Genomic DNA, 24,093 nt, shown 5'->3' on the forward strand with positions numbered 1-24,093 from the left:
TAGAGTTGTCTAAAATAGTTTGTTTGAGAATCGGAAGACAGAGGATGAATCCCTTATTTTTAGTTTAGTGGGACCATGAGACAGGGAGACAGATGCATAGCTGCCTATGGGCTCTAGTTTCCAGTCATTTTCCTAATTATTGGTCTTACCAACCAATATTGGTTCAAATGGAATAGTGAGTGCTTAAGTTACCTAACAAGCAGCAGTTCCATGAACATCTCTGTAAGTTTCTCTATCATGGCCGTATATAGCCTCTTAGATTTTGGAGCAAGTTTTAGCATTGTCATTTTGCTGATTTATTACCGTCCTCTGGCACATCAACTGATTCTATAGAGTTGGCCTCAGTTTGGAGCAGCACTGTTATCTCTGTAGTCCAGTCCCATTATGTCACTCTGTCCGAAGGGAAAGATATATCTATGTAAGTTCATTGTGACCTCAAAACAAGAAGAGCAACACAATTTTGACTTTTATTACAATTTATAGGATTGCTTGTTCTTGATCTTTATATATATTTTAAAATACAATATGTACAGTTATGTGTTTGGCTTTTCTCCACATAATGTCTCTTTGCCTTCTAATTGTTCTTTTGGCAGACTTAACACTTATTCCTCTTGGTAAATGCTTTGTACGTGAAAATAAGATTAGTAAATCAAAGGGTAGACTGCATGTTTAATTTGGTAGGTATACCGCTTTTTCAATTATGTTTATTCCACCTATAATTATAAAATCAATGCATGAAAATTCCAATTGTTCCAAATATCTGGCCAGCACTTTCTTTTCTTTTCTTTTCTTTTCTTTTCTTTTCTTTTCTTTTCTTTTCTTTTCTTTTCTTTTCTTTTCTTTTCTTTTCTTTTCTTTTCTTTTCTTTTTCTTTTCTTTTTTACCATATTATCCTTTTACTATTATAGATGATTTTTTTCTTTTCTATTTTTTATTGTTTATAGTATTACATATATCTCCTTTTTTCCCCATTGACCTTCCCCCAGCCTCTCTTACCCCCTGTAGCATGCCCTCATCCCATCCCCCCCAGTGTCTTGTGTCCATTGGTTGTGCTTATATGCATGCATACAAGTCCTTCAGTTGATCGCTTCCCCCCATCTCCAACACTCCCCAGCCTTCCCGCTGTAATTTGACAGTCTGTTTGATGCTGCTCTGACTCTGTATCTATCTTTTTGTACATCAGGTTATAATGTTCTCTATTTTCCATAAATGAGTGATATAATGTGGTATTTTTCTTTCATTGCCTGACTTATTTCACTTAACATAATGCTCTCCATTTCCATCCATGCTGTTGCAAATGGTAGGAATTCCTTCTTTTTTATAGCGGCGTAGTATTCCATTGTGTAGATGTACCACAGTTTTCTAATCCATTCATCTGCTGATGGGCATTTAGGCTGTTTCCAAATCTTAGCTATGGTGAAATGTGCTGCTATGAACATAGGGGTGCATATATCCTTTCTTATTGGTGTTCCCAGTTTCTTAGGATATATTCCTAGGAGTGGGATTACTGGGTCAAATGGGAGTTCCATTTTCAGTTTTTTGAGGAAACTCCATACTGTTCTCCACAGTGGCTGCACCAGTCTGCATTCCCACCAGCAGTGCACGAGGGTTCCTTTTTCTCCGCATCTTTGCCAACACTTGTTTGTTGATTTGTTGATGATAGCCATTCTGACACGTGTGAGATGGTACCGCATTGTTGTTTTGATTTGCATCTCTCGGATAATTAGTGACGTTGAGCATGCCTGTTTTTTACAGCAAACACATGCCTGTTTTCATGTATCTCTTGGCCTTCCTTCTGTCTTCTTTTGAAAAGATTCTGTTTAGGTCCATTGCCCATTTTTTTTTATTGGATCACTTATCTTCCTTTTATTAAGTTGTATAAGCTGCCTGTAGATGTTGGAGATTAAACCTTTATCAGTGATACCATTTGCAAATATGTTCTCCCATACAGTGGGCTTTCTTGTTGTTTTGTTGATAGTTTCTTTTGCTGTAAAAAAGCTTTTTATTTTGATGTAGTCCCATTTGTTTATTTTCTCTTTAGCTTCCATTGCCCTAGGGGCAGTATCGGTGAAGAAGTTCTTTTGGCATATGTCTGAGATTTTGCTGTCTGTGGATTCCTCTAGTATTTTTATGGTTTCCCGTCTTATGTTTAAGTCCTGTATCCATTTTGAGTTTATTTTTGTGTATGGTGTAAGTTGGTGATCTAGCTTCATTTTTTTGCATGTATCTGTCCAATTTTCCCAACACCATTTATTGAAGAGACTGTCTTGATTCCATTGTATGTTCATGCTTCCTTTGTCAAATATTAATTGAGCATAGTGGTTTGAGTCAATATCTGGATTCTCTATTCTATTCCATTGATCTATGTGTCTGTTCTTGTGCCATTACCAGGCTGTTTTGAGAATAGTGGCTTTGTAATACAGCTTGAAATCTGGTATTGAGATCGCTCCTACTTTATTCTTCTTTCTCAGGATTGCTGTGGCTATTCAGGGTCTTTTTTTATTCCAGATGAATTTTTGGAGAGTTCTTTCAAGGTCCATGAAATATGCCGTTGGTATTTTAATGGGGAGTGCATTGAATCTATAGATTGCTTTTGGTAGTATGGACATTTTAATGATGGACATTTTTTATGTATGGACATTTTTTAGTATGGACATTTTTGTGTATGGTGTAAGAACATGGTATGTTCTTCCATCTGTTTACATCTTCCTCTATCTCTTTTTTCAGTGTCCTGTAGTTTTCCACGTATAGGTCTTTTACCTCCTGAATTAAGTTTATTCCTAGGTATCTTAATTTTTTTGGTGTGATGGTAAATGGTATTGCCTTTTTAGTCTCTCTTTCTGTAAGTTCACTATTGGTGTATAGAAAGGCCATAGATTTCTTGGTGTTAATTTTTTATCCTGCTACATTGCCAAATTCATTTATTAAGTCTATTAGTTTTTGACGGAGTCTTTCGGATTTTTTATGTACAATATCATGTCGTCTGCAGATAAAGACAGCTTTACTTGTTCTTTTCCAATTTGGATGCCTTTTATTTCTTCTTCTTGTCTAATTGCAATGGCTAATACTTCCAGTACTATGTCAAACAGGAGTGGTGAGAGTGGGCATCCCTGTCTTGTTCCTGTTCTTAGGGGAAATGTTTTTAGTTTTTGTCCATTGAGTATGATGTTTGCTGTGGGTTTATCATATATCGCTTTTATTATGTTGAGGTATGAGCCTTCTATTCCCACCTTGTTGAGAGTTTTTTCAAGAAAGGGTGTTGGATTTTGTCAAATGCTTTTTCTGCATCAATTGATATGACTATGTGATATTTATCTCTCAATTTGTTTATGTGATATATCACGTTTATTGATTTGTGGATATTGTACCATCCTTGCATTCCTGGGATAAATCCTGCTTGGTCATGGTGTATGATCTTTCTGATGTACTACTGGAGCCGATTTGCTAGAATTTTGTTGAGGATTTTGGCATCTATGTTCATGAGAGATATTGGTCTGTAGTCTCTTTCATTGTGTTGTCTTTATCTGGTTTTGGTATTAGGGTGATGCTGGCTTCATAGAAGGACCTTGGAAGTGTTCCTTCCTCTTGAATTTTTTGGAATAGTCTGAGGAGGATAGGTTTTAGTTCTTCCTGAATGTTTGATAAAACTCTCCTGTGAAGCCGTCAGGCCCCGGGCTTTTGTTTGCCAGAAGCTTTTTGATGACTGCTTCAATTTCGTCCATAGTTACTGGCCTATTGAGCTGTTTAGATTCTTCCTGATTGATTTTTGGAATGTTATATTTTTCTAGGTATATGTCCATTTCCTCCAGGTTGTCGAGTTTGTTGGAATAGAGTTGTTGGTAGTATTTTGTAACAATCCTTTGTATCTCAGCGGGCTCTGTTGTTATTTCACCTCTTTCATTTCTGATTTTGTTTATTTGGGTCCTCTCTCTTTGCTTCTTGGTGAGCCTGGCTAGAGGTTCATCAATCTTGTTTATCCTTTCTAAGAACCAGCTCTTAGTTTTGTTGATCTTTTGTATTGTTTCTTTGGTCTGTATGTCCTTTACCTCTGCTCTGATCTTTGTTATTTCCTTCCTTCTGGTTACACTGGGCTTTTCTTGCTGCTCTTTTTCTAACTGAGTTGTAGGATTAGGTAATTTATTACCATTGTTTCTTGTTTTTTGCAATAGGCTTGTAGAGCTATGAACTTCCCTCTCAAGACTGCTTTCGCTGTGTCCCATAGATTTTGGATTGTGTTTTCATTGTCATTTGTTGCCATGATGTTTTTTATTTCTTCCTTGATCTCTCTGGTGACCCAGTCCTTGTTTAATAGCATGCTGTTTATTCTCCATGTGTTTGATTTGTTTGGATTGTATTTATTGTAGTTGATTTTCAGTTTTATGCCACTGTGATCTGAGAAGATGCTTGATATAATTTCTATCTTCTTGAATTTGAAGAGACTTTGCCTGTGACTCATCATATGGTCTATCTTTGAAAATGACCCATGTGCACTTGAGAAGAATGTATATTCTGTGGCTTTGGCGTGAAATGTTCTGAAGATGTCAATTAATTCCATCTGGTCTAGTGAGTCATTTAGGATTGATGTTTCTTTGCTGATTTTTTGTTTAGAGGATTTGTCCAATGGTGATAGTGGGGTATTAAAGTCTCCTAGTATGATTGTATTGCTATTAATCTCTCCCTTGGTATCCTCCAGGAGTGTTTTTTTTAATATATTTGGGTGCTCCTATATTGGGGGTGTGTATATTTACCAGAATTATTTCTTCTTGTTGGATTTCTCCCTTTAGTATTATGAAGTGGCCTGCCTTATCTCTTGTTATGGCATTTACTTTGAGGTCTATTTTGTCAGATATAAGTATTGCTACCCCAGCTTTTTTTTCATTTCCATTTGCCTGAAAGATATTTTTCCATCCCTTCACTTTCAATATGTGTGAGTCTCTTGTTCTGAGGTGGGTCTCTTGTAGACAGCATATATGTAGGTCATGTTTTTTTATCCATTCAGCCACTCGATGTCTTTTGATTAGAGCATTTAGTCCATTTACATTTAAAGTTATTACTGAAAGGTATTTTTTTGTAGTCATATCTATTTTTGTGTCTGTGTTCCTTCTTACCTGATTATTTCTTTCTTTTTTTTACAGTATTCCCTTTAGCATTTCTTGCATTGCTGGTTTGATGGTGATAAACTCCCTGAGCCTTTTTTTGTCTTCGAAGCACCTGATTTCCCCTTCAGTTTTGATTGATAGCCTTGCTGGATATAGTATTCTTGGATTCAGTCCTTTGCTTTGCAACAATTTGTATACCTTCTTCCATTCTCTTCTAGGTTGTTGTGATTCTGTTGAGTAATCATTTGATAATCTGATGGGTGTTCCTTTGTAGGTAACTCCCTGTCTCTCTCTTGCCACCTTTAAGATTCTCTCTTTATCATTTATATTTGCCATTCAATTATGACATGTCTTGGTGTGGGTCTTTTGGGGTTGATCCTGCTTGGAACTCTCTGTACTTGTGTAACTTTTATCTTTCCCATATCCGGGAAGTTTTCTGTCATTATTTCTTCAAATAGATTTTCTAATCCCTGCTGCTCTTCTTGTCCTTCTGGCAGCCCTATTATATGCATGTTACTTCATTTCATGTTGTCCCCAAGCTCCCTTAGGCTTTCCTCCTGCTTTTTAATTTTTATCTCCAATTGCTGTTCAGATTGAGCTTGTTTCTGTACCTGATCTTCTAACTCACTAATTCGGTCCTCTGCTTCTTCTAGTCTACTGTTGAAACTTTCCATGGTGTTTTTGATTATAGCTATATCACTTTTCATTTCTTCTTGATTCTTGCATAAGTTGTTGACTTTCTCATCTATCCGATGTATAAATTCCACGACCATTACTCTGAACTCTTTTTCGGTCATGTTTCAAGCTTCAGTTTCACTAATTTCCTTTGTTAGCGATTCCCCATCATGGCACATGCCTGGGTTGTGGATACAGTCCCCTATTGGGGCATATGTGAGAGGCAACCAATCGATGTTTCTCTCTGTCTCCAAAATCAATAAGTATATCCTTGGGTAAGGATTTAAAAAATTAATTGCAAAATTTAGTTTTATAAATTGACTGCTTCTGATTTCCAGATGAACATCCTCCTTCAGTAATCCTCTCATTTTGTCCCGCTGCCGCCTTGTTTTGATTTTTTGTGGCAAAAAAAATAAAAATAAAAAATGAAACAAAACTCACCCTCCCCCAAATATTCAAGTGTCCAGTAAAATGTCAATCATGTACACATTGTTGTGCAACAGATCCCCAGACTTGCTCATCCCCATTCTACATGACTGAAACTATACCCAACCAACAAAAACTCCTCACCACCCCTTCCTCTCAGCCTCTGGTAACCATCATTCTACTTTCTATTTCTATGGGTTTAACTATTTTAGATGCCTCATGTAAATGGAATCATATAGTATTTGTCTTTTTTGTGACTATTTTACTTAGGATAATTTTATGAAGATCCATTCATGTATATGGCAGATTTCCTGTTTTACGGCTCAATAATATTCCATTCCTATATGCACCACATTTTTTTAATCCATTCATATGTGAATGGATACTTAGGTTGCTTCCACCTTTTGGCTATTGTGAATAATGTTGCAATAAATATGAGTGTGGAAATATCTCTTTTCTTCTCTGAGTCTCAATGTTTAATAGCAAATTTGGATGATCTTCACTGACCTTCCAAATAGGACTGCCAGATTTAGCAGGAAAAAAAGAACAAAACCGGCCCAAATTGGAATTTCAGAAAACAATGCATTTGGGACATACCTGTACCAAACAATTCTTCGTTGTTTATCATAAATTCAGTTTTCAATGAGCATCCTGTATTTTATCTGGCAACTCTACTTCTAAGGTCGCTATGAAGATTAGACATAATGTGATGAAATCTATCAGTCATATGGCAAGTTTACATCAAATGTGGTATCAGTTTTTATAACTTCTATATGTTTGAATTTAAAATAAGAATCCCAGGAATTCAAAATTAATTTGATATTGCTATCTTTATGATCCTGGACAGGTTTAAGCTGTGATCTTGAGCACTTCACCTAACTTCTAAGTTTATTACAAAGTATGATCTTTGTGTTCAGACTAGGGTGCCACCTTCTTTTCATAAATAAAATTGTATTGGAACACAGGCTTGCTCATTCATGTATGTGTTGTTGATGGCTACTTTTGTGCTATGATGACAGAGTTGAGTAGTTATTATAAAGACCATATGGCCTACAAAGCCCAAAATATTCACTACCTGCTTCTTTACAGGAAAATTTGCTGACCCTTTCTTGATGTTATTGGGGTAATTGTTTACTTTATGGGGTTATGCTGAGGAGAAACCAAATGTATGTAAAGTGCTTAGGACAGTGGCATATAGTAAAGCATCAATGAATGGAAGTTGTGGTTATCATATTAAGAGGCCAAGTGAAAAAAATACACAAAATTTCTAGAGATGTTAAAATGGCATTTGGGAAATTATAACCCATTCCAGATGAGAAATATTAACAGAACAATAATATAAAGAACAAAATATGTACATTAAACTAGAACTAGTATGAGGTTAAATGCAGGAAACTTGGACTCATGTTTATTATAGTGAATCAAGTTACAAGTTCATTCTAACACTGTTATACTTCTAGAAGAGGTAGCCTTGGCATTAGGACAGAAACATAAAACAGGAAAGAGACCACATTAATGAGTAATTTCAGATAATATGATTGTATGCATGGAAAACAACTATAACCACTCTTAGAATAAAGAAGAGTTCCAGAAAAAGAAAAAAATGATTAAAAAGCATGAGGGTAGTTTAAGGGAACTTTGGGAAAATGGATCACGGGGTTACAAGAGCTAGAAGAAACTGATTGGGATAGAGATATGTGTGAAGAAATAATGACAGGAAACTTCCCTACTCTGGTCAAGGAAAAAGTCTCACAAATTCAGCAATCACAGAGGGTCCCAATCAAGATAAACCCATAATTAAAGTGGCAAAGGTTAAAGATAAAGAGAATACTAAAGGCAGCAGAGGAGAGATAGTCAGTAACCTACAAGGGAGCTCCCATTAGGCTGTCAACTGATTTCTCAACAGAAATGCTCTAAGCCAGAGGGAATGGCATGAAATTTTTAATGTAAAGCAAGGAACTTTAACCAAGACTACTCTATCCAGCAAGGCTATCATTTAAACTTGAAGGTGAAATAAAGAGCTTTCTAGACAGAAGAGGACTAAAGGAGTTTATTGCCACCGAACAAGCATTGCAATAATTGCTAAAGAGACTGATGTAAGAAGAAGAAGAAATAGAAGGAAACATAGGCATAAAGACTAAAAATGGAATAAAAAAGTACTTATCAATAATAACCTAAAATGTAAATGGATTAAATGCTCCAATCAAAAGACACAGTAACTGAATAGATAAGAAAACATGACTGGGCAAAGTGGACAAATTCCTAGACACATACAATTTTTCAAAACTCAACCAGGTAGAATCAGAGAACCTGAATAGGCCAATAACAACTGATGAAATTGAAAAATTAATAAAAAAAAATCTCCCAGCAAACAAAAGTCGTGGATGGGATGAATTCACAGGCAAATTATAAACATTCAAAGAAGAACTAATACCTATGCTTTTGAAACTATTGCAGAAAATTCAAGAGGAAGGAAGACTTCCAAGCTGTTTTTTTGAGGCCAGCATTATCCTAATTGCAAATCCAGATAAAGCCACTACACAGAAAGAAAACTATAGGTCAATGTCCCTGATGAACATAGATGTTAAATCCTCAATGAAATATTAGGAACTAGGATCCAGCAATACATTAAAAAGATCATACACCATGATCAAGTAGGATTTATTACTGGGATGCAAGGTAGGTAAAATATTTTCAAATAATCAAATGTGATACATCGTTTAAATAAAATGAAGGACCCAAACACAAGATCTTATCAATAGATGCAGGAAAAGCACTTGACAAAATACAAAACCCATTTATTTTTTTATTTTTTTATTTTTATTTTTATTTTTTTTTAATTTCTTTATTGATTAAGGTGTCACATATTTGTCCTCATCCCCCCATTCCCATCCCACACCCCTCCCCATGGATGCCCCAACCCTCTGTTGAACTTAAGTATTGGTTAGGCTCATATTCATGCACACAAGACCTTTGGTTGATCTCTCCCCCCTCCCCCCACCCTCCCCTATCCTCCCTCTGAGGCCCGATAGTCCGATCGATGCCTCCTTGTTTCTGGTTCTGTTCTTGTTCATCAGTCTATGTTGTTCATCATTTCCCCTAGATGAGCGAGATCATGTGTCACTAGAGATATACTTATATGAACTGAATGTGAGATGAGCAATAATAGTTATGCTGACAGGCAAATGAATCAGTCTGTAGTGAGTTTCTTTCTGGACCAACAATTCTTTTGAGACCCAATATCAATGTCCACCAGTTCCTTATGTGTACATGTCGGCACTGACCCCTCAGCTCTGGATGGTGGAAAAATGGTGGCAATGCAGGTTCGATTCCCTCTGGTTGGGTCTCGACCGGACCCAGGGGCACGGCTTCACCCGGATCCAGGGGCCCACGGCCTCACCCGGACCCGGGACCCAGCCTCACCCGGATCCAGGGGCACACGGCCTCGCCCAGACCCAGGATTCAGCTTCACCCGGGCCCAGGGGCGCGTGGCCTCTCCCGGGCCCGAGATCCAGCCTCACCCGGATCCAGGGGCACACGGCCTCGCCCGGACCCGGGCTCCAGCTTCCCCCGGACCCAGGGGCACGTGGCCTCACCCGGACCCAGGGGCGCGTGGCCTCTCCCAGACCCAGGGTCGCGTGGCCTCACCCGGATCCAGGGGCCCACGGCCTCACCCGGGCCCGGGGCCAGGCTCACCCGGTTCCAGGGGCCCACGGCTTCACCCGGACCCGGGACCCAGGCTCACCCGGATCCAGGGGCCCACGGCCTCACCCGGACACGGGCCCCAGGCTCACCCGGATCCAGGGGCCCACGGCCTCACCCGGACCCGGGCCCCAGGCTCACCCGGATCCAGGGGCCCACGGCCTCACCCGGACCCGGGACCCAGGCTCACCCGTATCCAGGGGCCCACGGCCTCACCCGGACCCGGGACCCAGGCTCACCCGGATCCAGGGGCCCACGGCCTCACCCGGACCCGGGACCCAGGCTCACCCGGATCCAGGGGCCCACGGCCTCACCCGGACCCGGGACCCAGGCTCACCCGGATCCAGGGGCCCACGGCCTCACCCGGACCCGGGACCCAGGCTCACCCGGATCCAGGGGCCCACGGCCTCACCCGGACCCGGGACCCAGGCTCACCCGGATCCAGGGGCACACGGCCTCACCCGGACCCGGGACCCAGGCTCACCCGGATCCAGGGGCCCACGGCCTCACCCGGACCCGGGACCCAGCCTCACCCGGATCCAGGGGCACACGGCCTCACCCGGACCCGGGACCCAGCCTCACCCGGATCCAGGGGCACACGGCCTCGCCCAGACCCAGGATTCAGCCTCACCCTAACCCAGGGGCGCATGGCCTTGCCCGGACCCAGGGGCACGTGGCCTCACCCGGACCCTGGGCCCAGCCTCACCCTGACCCAGTTCCCAGCCTCACCCGCACCCAGGGGCACGCTGCTTCACCCAGATCCGGGACCCAGCGGGGTTTCGTCTTCTTGATCCCAATTCCTGTTGGTCAATTCCCTCTCAGCAATTCCTTCGGCCATTTTCTCAGAATTCCAGGGCAGCCACCGCAGAACTCATTGGGCGGCGGGCTCGGCGAAGCTCCGGTGTGTCCGGTGCGCGGCGGCGGGCTGGTCCGGGGTGGCTGCGTCAGCCCTTGGGTCTGCAGCGGTGGCTGGTCGCCGAGCGTGCGCACCTGGCCGCTTCCGGGGCGTTGAGATTCTTGAAGGACTCGGAGGTCAGCAAGCGCGTAGTCTCCCACCCCATGTCTCCCAGGGGCTCGTCTGTCCGTGCTCGGCTTTTCTGAGAGAAAAGCGCCCTGGAGTTTCGCGCGCTGCCAAACAGTCTAGTCTCTCCCCCAATGAATCTGGATTCCCAGATTCTCGCCCGGAACTGGGTTTCCGTGTAGTCAGAATTGGGGCTCACCGCAGTCTGGCGCTTTTGTCTCCTTCCCTCCAGGGCGACTCAGCGGCACAGTCAACAGCCCATCCTCCGCGCACAATCCCGTGCGCGCCTCCGTTGCTCTGCTCTTTGCCGCCTCTCTGCACCTCTGCCCCACATCCCAGCTTTCCCCCGTATGAGCCTGGCTTCCCCGGGTCTTTCCCGGAACTGGGGTTCAGTGCAGTTGGAACTGGGGGTTCAGCACAGTCCGGAGCTTTTGTCTCCTTCCCGCTAGGGCAATCCAGCGGCAGAGGCAACAGACCCTCCTCTGCGCACATTCCCGTGCGCGGCTCTGGCGCAACTCCTCTGTGTCTCCGCCCCACAGCCCAGACTCCCCCAGCATGAGCCCGGCTTCCCAGGGTTTCGCCCGGAACTGGGGCTCAGTGCAGTCGGAGCTGGGGTTCAGCACAATCTGGCGCTTTTATCTCCTTCCCGCCAGAGAACGCCAGCCAGGCCTTCAGCCGCCCCTTCCTCTCCGGCTCCGTCTTCCCCGCACGCGCGCGGGCTCGTGTCTCCGCCCGTGTCTCCATACCTCAAGCTTTTACGGCTTCTCTGATTTTCCTTGTGGTTTTCTCTTTCCTTCTAATTGTGGGCATTTCAGTCAGCCAGCTTTCCTGTGGTTCTGGATGATGTCCGTTTTGACTTTAAGTTGTGTTTTTGAAATTGTTGTGCCCGGCTGTAGGTTAGGTGTTTAACCTATGCCGCCATCTTGGTTTCTTAGGATTGATCCAAAACCCATTTTTGATAAAAACTCTCAGCAAAATGGGAACAAAGGGACCATACCTCAACATAATAAAGATCACATAAAAAAAACTAGAGCCAGCATCATACTCAATGGACAAACAAAAAAAATGCTTCACTTAAGATCAGGAGCAAGACAGGACTGTCCGCTTCCACCACTCTTATTTAACATAGTACTGGTAGTACTAGCCACAGCAATCACACAAGAAGAAAAAATAAAAGGAAGAAGTAAAATTGTCATTACTCATGGATGACATGATACTGTACATAGAAAACACTAAGGATGCCACCAAGAACTACTGTATTAGATTTAAGAAATGAATTTGTAAAAGTATCAGGATAGAATATTAATATCTAGGAATCAATGACATTTTTATACACAAGAATGAACTGTCAGAAACTAAAAAGAAAAATCCCATTTATCATTGCAACAACAAAAAAATAAGGTAACAAGGAATACTTAACCAAGGTGGTAAAAGACCTGTATGCAGGAAACTATAGGATGTTGAAAAAGAAATAGAGGAAGATACAAACAAGTGGAAGCATATACTGTATTCACGGATTGGAAGAATTAACATTATAAAAATGTCCATACTACCCAAAGCAATTGATAGATTCAATATCTAGTAAAATTCCGATGGTATATTTCATGGATCTAGAACACATATTCCAAAAATTTATATGGAACCAAAATACCCCAAATAGCTGCAGGAATCTTAAGAAAGAAGGATAAAGTTGGAGTGATCACAATACCAGATATCAAACTATGTTACAAAGCCATTATAATCAAAATAGCCTTGTACTGGCACAAGAACAAACATGTAGGTTAATGGAACAGAACAGAGAGCCCAGAAATCAACCCACATCTCTGTGGTTAATGCATATTTGACAAAGGAGTTAAGAGCATACAACAGAATAAAGTCTATCTCTTCAATGAAAGGTATTGGGAAATTGGACAGGTACATGCAAAAAGAAAGAGAGAGAGAGAGAGAGAGAGAGAGAGAGAGAGAGAGAGAGAGAGAGAGAGAGTTTATACCATACACAAGATTAAACTAAAAATGAATAAAATATTTAAATGTAAGTCTAAACCCATAAAAATCCCAGAGGAAAACAGGCAGTAAAATCTCAGGCACCTCACAGAGTAGTGTTTTTTCTTATACATCTCAGAGGCCAAGAGAAGCAAAAATAAATAAATAAATAAACAAATGAGACTACATCAAACTAAAAAGCTTCTGCACAGAAAAAAGAAAACATCAGCAAACTAAAAGTGAACACACTGTATGGGAGAACGTATGCACAAATGATACATCTGATAAGGGGTTCAATTCCAAAATATATAAAGAACTTATACAACTCAACATCAGGAATACAAATGGGAGCTGAAGCAGGGTCTATGGGGTTTACCGGGGGGAAGAGGACATCTGTAATACTTTTATCAATAAAGGTAAATTTAAAAAGATAGAGACCTGAAGAGACACTTCTCCAAGAGGACATACAGATGGCCAATAGGCCAATGAAAAGATGCTCAACGTCACTAATCCACAGAGAGATGCAAATTAAAACTGCAATGAAGTATCACCTCTCACCTTCCAGAATGGCTACCATCAATAAATCAATAAACAAAAGTGCTGATGAAGATGTGGAGAAAAGGGAACCCTAGTACACTGCTGGTGGGACTGCAGACTGGTACAGCCACTGTGGAAAACAGTATAGGGTTTTTAAAAAAATTAAAAATGAACCTGCTGTTTGATCCAGCAATCACACTGCTGGGAATATATCCTAAGGTTTCTGAAACACCAATCAGAAAGAATATATGCACCCTTATGTTCATAGTAGCATTATTTACAATTGCTAACATCTGGAAACAGCCCAAATGGCCATCAGTAGATGTGTGGATAAAAAAAGCTGTGGTCCATTTACACAGAGGAATACTATGTGGCTGTATAAGAGCAGGAGCTCTCGCTCTTGCAACAACATGAATCAACCTGGAGATTATTTTGCTAAGTGAAATAAGCCAGTCCAAAAAAAAAAAAGACAAATATCACATGATCTCACTTATATATGGAATCTAATTAACCAAATAAACTGAAGAACAAAATAGGACTAGAGGCATGGACACATGGAATAGAATGACAGATCTCAGAGGGGAGGCTGGAGGACTGGAATAGATTAACCAAAGAACATACATGTGTATAAGCTTAGCCTGTGAACACATACAAAAATGTGGTGAAGGTCTGGGGTAGGATGGGGCTGGTTGCAGGAAGGCAAAGTGGTGGAAAATGGGGGCCATCAGTAATACTGTCAACAATAAAACAAAAAAAGAGTGCTAGATAATGGAAATATACAATTTAATCATATTCTAATATGCCAATACAAATCAATTAACAATAATTGAAAACAATGATATCAGTTAAATTAGCAACAAAAAAATTGCCAAGGTATGATGAGAACTCATATTAGAAAAAGTATAAAGCTCGTCTTGCAGACATAAACATGTTCAAATATGGAAAAATTTTCGTATTCTAGCATGGAAAATGCATTTCCGAAAATCAAAATTGCAAGTGAAAATACAAAAAATTTTAATTGATGTTTAGAGGGGGAGGAAGAGAGAGGGGGCAAGAAAAATATTGATGTGAGAGCCAAACATCAATAAACTGCCTCTTGCATGCTCCCTACTGATGATTGAGGCTGCAACCTAGGCATGTACCTTTGACCAGGGATCAAAGCAGCAATGTTTCAGTGTATGGAATGACATGCAACCAACTGAACCACATCAGCCACGGCAGCAAGTGAGTTTTTAAGTGGAAATAACAAATCTAATCTTTACAAGGAGAGTCTTATTTTTGGATAGGTGACTAGAGGCAGGCAAGTGAACTTCCCCCTGGGATGGCATAGGGCTCAGAAGTAATTGAGCTGGACCAAGGACACTGACTCTTTCCTCCCGTGGTTCTCTAAGGTTGTGAAGTCCTCAGGGAATAGAGTTCATGGACCAATTCGGTTAATTAAGAAGACTGTGCATTGAGTGCTCAAGGTCATACTTCCATAAATAATTAGTCTGTGTCTCCAGCCTTTCAGGTTTCCAGTCCCTGTCTAGCTGGCCTCACACCTGTGCCTCTTCCTTTCAGAAGAGTAATCTCCATCAGGAGGTCTGGCCCGAGCCTGTCTTTCTGCCAGTCCTGGGGACAGAGCCTCAGCCATCATTGCTCACCAGGCAGAGGAGGACTGGCCCTCCTTGGTCATGCACCAGCAGACTGGCAGCCCAGCCCAGTGAGTGCCATGGGAGACAGTGGAGGGAGAGGGGCTGGGGAACACTGTTTGCTTATTGTCAGGACAAGCAGGACATTTGGGGTAGATGGGTGGTAGGGCACCAAAATGCAGTTTCTATTCTAAGCACTGTGACGTTTATGTTCTTGGTTCTGGTGGGAGTCCAAGAACTTTTATTCAGAATTCTGCTTTCCTCTTACAATAGTTTTAATTCCCATAGAAATGACCCCCATGATGCAGGAAACAGGCCTCTCTAAACTGTCCCCTAAGCCTTAGCCGGTTTGGCTCAGTGGATAGAGTGTTGGCCTGCAGACTGAAGGGTCCTGGGTTCGATTCTGGTCAAGGGCATGCGCCTTGGTTGCAGGTTCCCAGGCCCTGATTGGGGTGTGTGCAGGAGGCAACCAATTGATATGTCTCTCTCACATCGATGTTTCTCTCTGTCTCTCCCTCTCCCTTTCATCTCTCTAAAAATCAATGGAAAAATATCCTTGAGTTAGCATTAACCATAAATAAATAAATAAACAAACAAACAAACAAACAAACAAATAAATAACAAGAACCGTCCCCTAAATACTCCAAAATATGAGGTGTTGATGATGATGATGAGGAGGCGGAGGATGAAGACAGTAAGCCAGATATCATGAATGTTCACTGAGGACTTCCTAAGAGCCAGGCTCTGAGCTGAGTGTTGGACAGCTTGTTTTATTTCATCTGAATAATCATCCCCAACAAAGAGGAATGCACATGACCATCATTTTACAAATGAACAAAGGAGCGCAGCATTTAAATACAACTTGCACTCGGTTATGTGGTAAAATAGGAGTGAATTCAGGTTTGAATCCAGGCATCCAGACTGTAGACACAGAACACATAACAGTATTCTCTGCTTCCAACCCAACCTTTATTTACCTTGTCAGGTCACTCCAGGCAGAGACCCCCTGTTCCCTGTCCTCTTTCCTTTGGGGGTTCCTGGTAGACCCCAGCAGAGAGTTATGGATGGCCCTTGCTGCACTGATGAAAAGCAGGATAGCTGAGCTCAAAGTGGGGATCATAGAAAAATTAGCAGATTATAATTTAGAGCAGATGTTGCTCCTGCCCCCGCTCTTCTTCCTCCTTCATTTCTGTACCTTAGCCCTCTCAGTCTCCAGAAGAGACATACATTAAGGGTCTTGAGTTCTATTATTAGGAAACTAAAACCAGTTAAAAGATGTATCTTAGCTGTACTTTTGGTAAAGACCCAAGTACTTCTTTGTTCATCTTTCTGAAGTGTCAGGAAAGAGAGTGAAGAAATTTATCACATGGGCAATTGGAGACAGGCAATTTAGTTTAATTTTGTCTGCTCTACTTATTATCTTGTGCAATATGGGGCAGGTTCTGGGCATCTCTGAACCTCAACATTGTCATCTGAGTTGATCCCTAGTTGTCACAACTGCACTGCTGCAAGGATGAAACAATATAGTGGAAAGTACATATGCGATTATATATGTGATGAATGTATAGAGAAAGGAAAAATACATTTCAAATATCATTATTAATATCAAGAGGCTAGCTTTATTTACTTTGATTAAAATATCCTGTGATTTGAAGGTATGAGCTTACCTGGATCTCTGACAGGACTTTTTAAAAAAAGTATTTCTGTAGATATCAGATAGGAAAGAAGAAGGAGAGAGAGTTAGAAACATCAATGATGAGAGAGAATCTTTGATTGGCTGCCTCCTACACACCTGCTACTGGGGATCAAGTCTGCAATCCCGACATGTGCCCTTGACTGGAATTGAACCTGGGGCCCTTCAATCCACAGGCTGATGCTCTATTCACTGAGCCAAAGCAGCTAGGGCTCTTACAGGACATTTTATTTAGTCCTTGTACAAGTAGATACTGAGTGAATGGAGGGAAATGACTGAATCTCATTAATTTGTGATTCCTCAGAGCCTATCCTGTCGTTGGCACTGAGTAGCCAACAACAACAACAAAAATACCCATTAAACATAACTAGATCCTTTGTTTACACCAGCACAGAGTAGGCAAAAAGGCTTCCACCCACTGGGTGCTTTTCTGCCTGTCCTTTCATCCTGTTCAGGAATATTCCATAGGACTAGATACACGATGCTATAGGGACTATGTATATCTATGACAAGAAATTCTTAGGAACCTATTTTTTTTATAAGACATACATCATTCAATTGCCAAAAAAATTCTGGCAATTTTAAATACCGAACAATTTCAAAGTATGGGAAAGGGGAGGATCAATCTTACTTCATGGACTGAGACATTTTTAGGATTTCACATTTAGGATGCCAAGTCATTCCATGTTCAAGTTCCCTGGGACAAGGAAGGCTTTGGCCTCTCTGTCATGTAATTAAATAAAAGTCATTAAATGTTTCTTGAGATTAAATATATCAATAACCTGCTATTGCAAGAATACTTTAATTCTGATTAAAATGCAATAGCTGAATATATTAATTGCCAAACTTCTGGGGGTATTAGTCTCCCCATTTGTAGGTAAAAAATGCCATTAGGGAGAGGTTGAGGTATCCGCACACACTCTAAATTTACTGTGTGAAAGATGTGGGACTCAAACTTTCATCTCCTGACCTGTCCCCAGACTCTCTCCCATCCACTAGACCTGAACAAATATGTTTTTTTCTCATGTCTGTTTTGTCTAAGATGAGGAAACAGAGGCAAAATAATTGATTTCTTCTTTTGGGACCCAGTGAGGTCATCTGTGAATAAGGGAACGGACTAAGTGATTCATAGGGGTCCTTCTGGAATATATATTGTGGTTTATAGGGTTTTCTATAAATAGTAATGTTTTTTCCATCTCACTTAGGAAATCTAAGATATGCAAGCATTATTTCCTCTACAAGTTCAGAATTTCATGTGATCTGTCATGAAATGACTATTACTAGACGGACTTCGGGGCATCCTCGTTCTATATCTCAGCAATAAGAGCAGGTAATTGATTGTATTTGATTTTTTTTTATTGGAGAAAAATTGAGACAATAGTAAAATTCAATGTGCACCAATTGTTACAATGCCGGCAATTATACTTCACACATATTTATCTTATAAACATTTCACTTGTGTGATTTGGACAGTTAAATAATTTGCATAAGTTTGTCATTATAATGAATTAAAAATAGAATCTATTTCTCTGGCAGTATTATATATTAGCTTAAATGTTTAAACTAGATGCATGTACTTCACAGAAAGATTTAATATATGAAGTATTTTTAAAAAACATGAAGTTTTAATGAGAACATTGCAGGGACAACATGTGTAATATGATACTTTACAACTAAATTTTCAGGAAGACTGTTTATGAGTACAAAATCAATCCTAATGTAATGGAAGCATTGGCAAGAATATACACCCTCCAAATTCGCTGACAATGGTTGACTTTGTGGGACAGGTATTCAGGGGAATGGGATAGAAACAAAATGGAAATTTTATTGGTAATATTTCAAATCTCTATAAAATATAAGTTCTGAAGCAAATATTACTGAATGGTCACATTTTAAATATGGTGAGTGGTTATAATGATAATAATAGATAACATTAATGAAACATTTGCTAAGTGCCTGGTCATATTCTAACGCAATGATTCTCAACTTTGGTTGTACATTAGAATCACCATCAGGCTCACACATAAAAATTCTTATTTAACTGATTCTAGGCTGTAGCTAGGGCATCAGTATATTTTAAAAGATCCACAGGTAATTATAGTGGCCCATCAGAAGTGAGAGTCACTGGTCTATATTAATTTAATTTAATTTCTTGCATCAACCCTATAAAGTAAGTTCCATTTTTATCCCCATTTTGTAAATGTAGAAACTATCCAGCTTTTGTTATATTATTTTATGTGCTTTCCTCTTTTGCATTTTTCTCAAATTAAATGATATTGCTACCTGCCAGGAGAAAGGGAGTTTCAAGTTGTCTTCAGGGAGCTGGTTGAAAGAGAATTGTAATTCCTGTTATTAGGAAGGATTGACATAAAAATTCTCAACTAGACTTAAAAAGACTGAGTTTTAGACATAGCTTTGGGACTTCCCTTGGGTTAAAACCCCAACTGTAAATAAGATGGCTGATTTGATGAGAAAAGACTGCTTCACAAATTTTAGAATTAGAAGCATGTTTAAACAGTTTAACCTAGTTGCTACATTATGGAGAAAAGCAAAGCAAAGAGCAGTTTCAAACACAAAGACTCCCTGAGATTGTATAGTGTGATATAAATAACCTGCCTGAAAAGCCTGGGGTAGGATTAATATTTGAAAATACTTTTTTGCATCTTTTAAAAATATTTATTAATTAAATTGTGGGGTGACATTGGTCAACTTGAACATATAGGTTTCAGGTGTGAGTTTCTATGTTATAAGATCTGTATGTTGCATCATGTGCCCGCCACCCAAAGTAAAATCTTCTCCTGTCACAAGATATTAGAGCTCCCTTCTTCCCCCACACCCTTCACTCTGGTAATGACCATACTGCTGTTTGTGTTCACATGTTTCAGTTTTATATCTCACATATGAGTGAAATCATACAGATCTTAGCTTTTTCTGACTTATTTCACTTAACATGATGTTCTCAAGGTCCATGCATGTTGTTTCAAATGGCATTCTTTTATTCTCTCTTATGGCTAAGTAGGGTTCTATTGTGGATATGTACCACATCTTCTTTATCCAGTCCTCTATCATGGAACACTGGTTGTTTCCACATTTTGGCCACTGTGAATAATGCTGCAATGTACATAGGGGTGCATTATATCTTTGCAAATACATGATTTTGAGTTTTTAGTTATATTCCCAGGAGAGGGTTTGCTGGGTTGTATGGTAGCTCTATTCTTAATTTTTTGAGGACTGGCCATACTGGATTCCATAGTGGATGTATCAGTCTATATATGGACAGATACTTTTTGACAAAGTAGCCAGAAACACAAATGGAATAAAGACAATTTCTTCAATAAATGTTGTTGGGAAAACTGAAAAGCCACATGCAAATGAATGAAACTGGATTTCAGTTTGTCCTCATGTACAAAAAATGAATTTAAAATGGATCAAAGACAAGCCAGCCAATAAGTCTGCTTACCTGAATGTGTTCTGCAGAAATTTAGAGAAAGCTGGCAATAGTAAAGCCATGTTACGAGCCTTAAAGACATTGAAGTCATTAAGGTCCCTGAAAATGGCTATAAGAAGTAAAAAGAAAAATGGATCAAAGACTAAATATAAGACCCCAAACAATAATTACATAGAAGAAAAAATATAGGTACCAAACCTATGGGCCTTGGCCATAGAGTACATTTTATGAACTTGACCCCAAAGGCAAGGGAAGTAAAGGCAAAAATAAACGAATGGGACTATATAAAACTAAAATGGTTCTGCACAGCAAAAGAAACTGACAACAAAACAAATAGCCAGCCAGTTGGGAGATGATATTTGCAAAAAGTAGCTCCAATAAAGATTTAATTTCCAAAATATATAAAAAAGTCATAAAGCTCAACACCAAACAAACAAACCAATCAAAAAGTGGGCAGAGGACCTGAAAATTCACCTCTCCCAAGATCCAATAGATATATGAAAAGATGTTCAACTTCAGTAGCAGTTAGGGAAATACAAATTAAAACTACAATGAGCTACCACCTTACACCTGTTAGAGTGCCCATTATCAGCAGGACAAGCAATAACAAGTGTTGGAGAGGTTGTGGAAAAAAGGGAACCCTCATTCACTGCTGGTGGGAATGTAGACTGGTAAAATCACTATGAAAAGACTTTTAAAAGAAAACACAGGCCTAGCCAGTTTGGGTCAGTGGATAGAGCGTTGGCCTGCAGACTAAAGGGTCCCAGGTTCGATTCTGGACAAGGGCACTTGCCTGGGTTACATGCTGAACCCCCCTCCCCCTGAAGGGGGTGTGCAGAGGGCAGCCAATCAATGATTCTCTCTCACTGATGTTTCTATCTCTTTCTTTCCCTTCCTCTCTGCAATGAATAAAAAGTATATTAAAAAGAAAAAAAAAAAAAGGAAAACACATATTTGAGTGAGCACTTATTTCCATTGAGGATGGATATTGGGAAAAACCAAATGATAATAAATATCCAAGATGATAACTGTCATATAAAAATTCCAACTGATTAATTACATTTGACTTTAATTTGGAATACCGGTAATTGTATAAACATGCATAAATATTCCAAATTAAAAAATTTTTGGCATAATATTTGGGTAAATTAAAGTATATTTGCTTCCCAGTGTCTTTGAACTGGAGTGATTTAAATAAGATTTTATTGATTGATTTTAGAGAGAGAAGAAGGGAGAGAGTGAAACATCAATTTGTTGTTCCACTTATTTATGCATTCATTGGTTGACTGTTGTATGTGTCCTGACTAGGGATTGAAACTACAATCTTGGTGTATCAGGACGACTCTCTAACCACCTGAGCTAATGCCCATTGCTGGAGTGATTTCTTTCAAGGGAGAAAGATATTTCTTATTCCATATATTTCCTTCAGGAGGAAGCTAATATTTACTGTGTTCATGACTTTATTAACCCTATTAACTTTAGTGTCTCTAAAGGAGGTATATATAGAAACAGGTAAATACCCAAGAAATCGATGAGGAAAAATTTTTATGAGGTAATGAGTTTGCCACCTCTCCTTAAGTATAAATGCTTTACTTTGATTTGACTGAATCCAAAGTATAGACTCAGCACTGGTTGCCACTTTAGTTGTTTCATTACTCTAAGCATCTTTCCTTTTTTAGGAGGTGTCTCAGCCCCATGGAACTCAAGAATCTAACACGTGTCTCAGAATTCTTCCTCCTGGGTGTCTCCGATGACCTGGAACTGCAGCCTCTGCTCTTGGGGCTCTTCCTGTCCATGTACCTGGTTGCCGTGTTGGGGAACATGCTCATAATCCTGACTGTTAGCTCTGATTCCCACCTCCACACCCCCATGTACTTCTTCCTCTGCAACCTGTCCTTGGCTGACATCGGTTTTATTTCTACCACTGTTCCAAAGATGATTGTGGGCATCCAGACTCACAGCAGAGTCATCTCCTCTGGGGGCTGCCTGACACAGATGTCTTTTTTGATCCTTTTTGGATGCATGGATGACATGCTTTTGACTGTCATGGCCTATGACAGGTTTGTGGCTATCTGTCACCCTCTGCACTACTCAGCCATCATGAACCCACGCCTCTGTTGCTTCTTAGTTTTGGTGTCATTTTTCATCAGCCTTTTGGACTCCCAGCTGCACAATTTGATTGTATTACAGTTTACCTGCTTTAAGGATGTAAACATTTCTAATTTCTTCTGTAATCCTTCTCAGCTCCTTCATCTTGCCTGCTCTGACACCTTCACCAATGACATAGTCATGTATTTTGTTGGCTCCATCTTTGGTGGTGTTCCAGTCGTGGGGATCTTTTGCTCTTACTATAAAATTGTTTCCTCCATTCTGAGAGTTCCAGCGATTGGTGGGAAGTATAAAGCCTTCTCCACCTGTGGCTCTCACCTGTCAGTTGTTTGCTTATTTTATGGAACTGGTATTGGAGATTACTTTGGTTCAGCACTGTTGCCTTCCCCCTGGAAGGACGTTGTGGCCTCTGTAATGTACACTATAGTCACCCCCATGCTGAACCCTTTCATTTACAGTATGAGGAACAGGGACATTAAGAGTGCCCTATGGAGGCTCTACAGCAGAACAATCTAATGTGAATATCTCTGCAATCCCTTTGGAGTATGATTGGTAAAACTAACAAAACCAAACATGTAGAACAGTGAATGTTCTTTCAATGGTCACATTCTTTTTTTGTCTCATAGTTTTCATTCCTCTCTGCTTCACATATGAACTTTACCTGCAAGGGAGGGCAGTTGTGGGTGATCAGGTCAGCAGGGGAGGGCAGTTGAGAGGGACCAGGCCTGCAAGGGAGGGCAGTTGGGGGCGATCAAGCCTGCAAGGGAGGGCAGTTAGGGGTGACCAGGCCAGCAGAGGAGGGAAGTTGGGGGCAAACAGGCTGGCAGGGGAGCAATTAGGCATCAATCAGGCTGGCAGGGGAGTGGTTAGGGGGTGATCAGGCTGGCAGACAGAAGCTGTTAGTGGCAATCAGTTAGGCAGGCAGGCGAGCAGTTGGGAGCCAGCAGTCCTGGATTGTGATAGGGATGTCCGACTGCCCATTTAGGCCCGATCCTACCAGGATAGGGTCTAAACGGGCAGTTGGACATCCCTCGAGGGGTCCCAGATGGGAGAAGGTGCTGGATGGGCTGAGGGACACCCCCTCTCCCCTGTGCACGAATTTCGTGCACCGGACCTCTAGTAAACCCATAAAAAAACTGAGAGGAAAACAGGCAGTAAAATCTCAGGCATCTCACAGGAGAGTATTTTCTCTTATACTTCTCCTAGGCCAAGAGAAGCAAAGAAAAAAATAAACAAATGGGACGACATCAAACTAAAAAGCTTCCGCACAGTAAAAAGAAAACATCAGCAAATTAAAAGGGAACCCACTGTATCATTCACCAATGATACATCTGATAAGGAGTTCAATTCCAAAATATATAAAGAACTTACACAACTCAACACCAGGAATACAAATGGGGGCTGGAGCAGGGTGAAGGGGGTCAACTGTGGGGAAGAGGACATCTATAATACTTTTAAAAATAAAGATAAATTAAAAAAATAGATAGAGAACTGAAGAGACACTTCTCCAAGAGGACATACAGATGGCCAATAGGCCAATGAAAAGATGCTCAATGTCACTAATCCACAGAGAGATGCAAATTAAAACTGCAATGAAGTTTTAAAACCTCACACCTTCCAGAATTGCTACCATCAATAAATCATTAAACAAAAGTGCTGATGAAGATGTGGAGAAAAGGGAACCCTAGTACACTGCTGGTGGGACTGCAGACTGGTGCAGCCACTGTGGAAAACTGTATGGAGTTTCTTAAAAAAATTAAAAATGAAAC

The 24,093-nt window shown here is 40.6% G+C and overlaps 1 protein-coding gene across 1 annotated transcript in view; it reads left to right on the forward strand.

The window, feature by feature from the left end:
• The window catches only part of LOC307098912 (olfactory receptor 7E24-like), a gene marked incomplete at its 3' end in the record, with an annotated part of 280,559 nt that extends 257,719 nt beyond the window's left edge, over positions 1 to 22,840 (forward strand). Inside the window, exon 2 of the mRNA XM_079770049.1 lies at positions 21,983 to 22,840. Within this exon, the coding sequence (XP_079626175.1) occupies positions 21,983 to 22,840 (858 nt within the window). The remainder of the gene's footprint in view (positions 1 to 21,982) is intronic.
• Positions 22,841 to 24,093: the final 1,253 nt, after the last annotated feature.

Source organism: Cnephaeus nilssonii, assembly GCF_951640355.1.
Source record: "Cnephaeus nilssonii genome assembly, chromosome: 5".
Taxonomy (NCBI): domain Eukaryota; kingdom Metazoa; phylum Chordata; class Mammalia; order Chiroptera; family Vespertilionidae; genus Cnephaeus; species Cnephaeus nilssonii.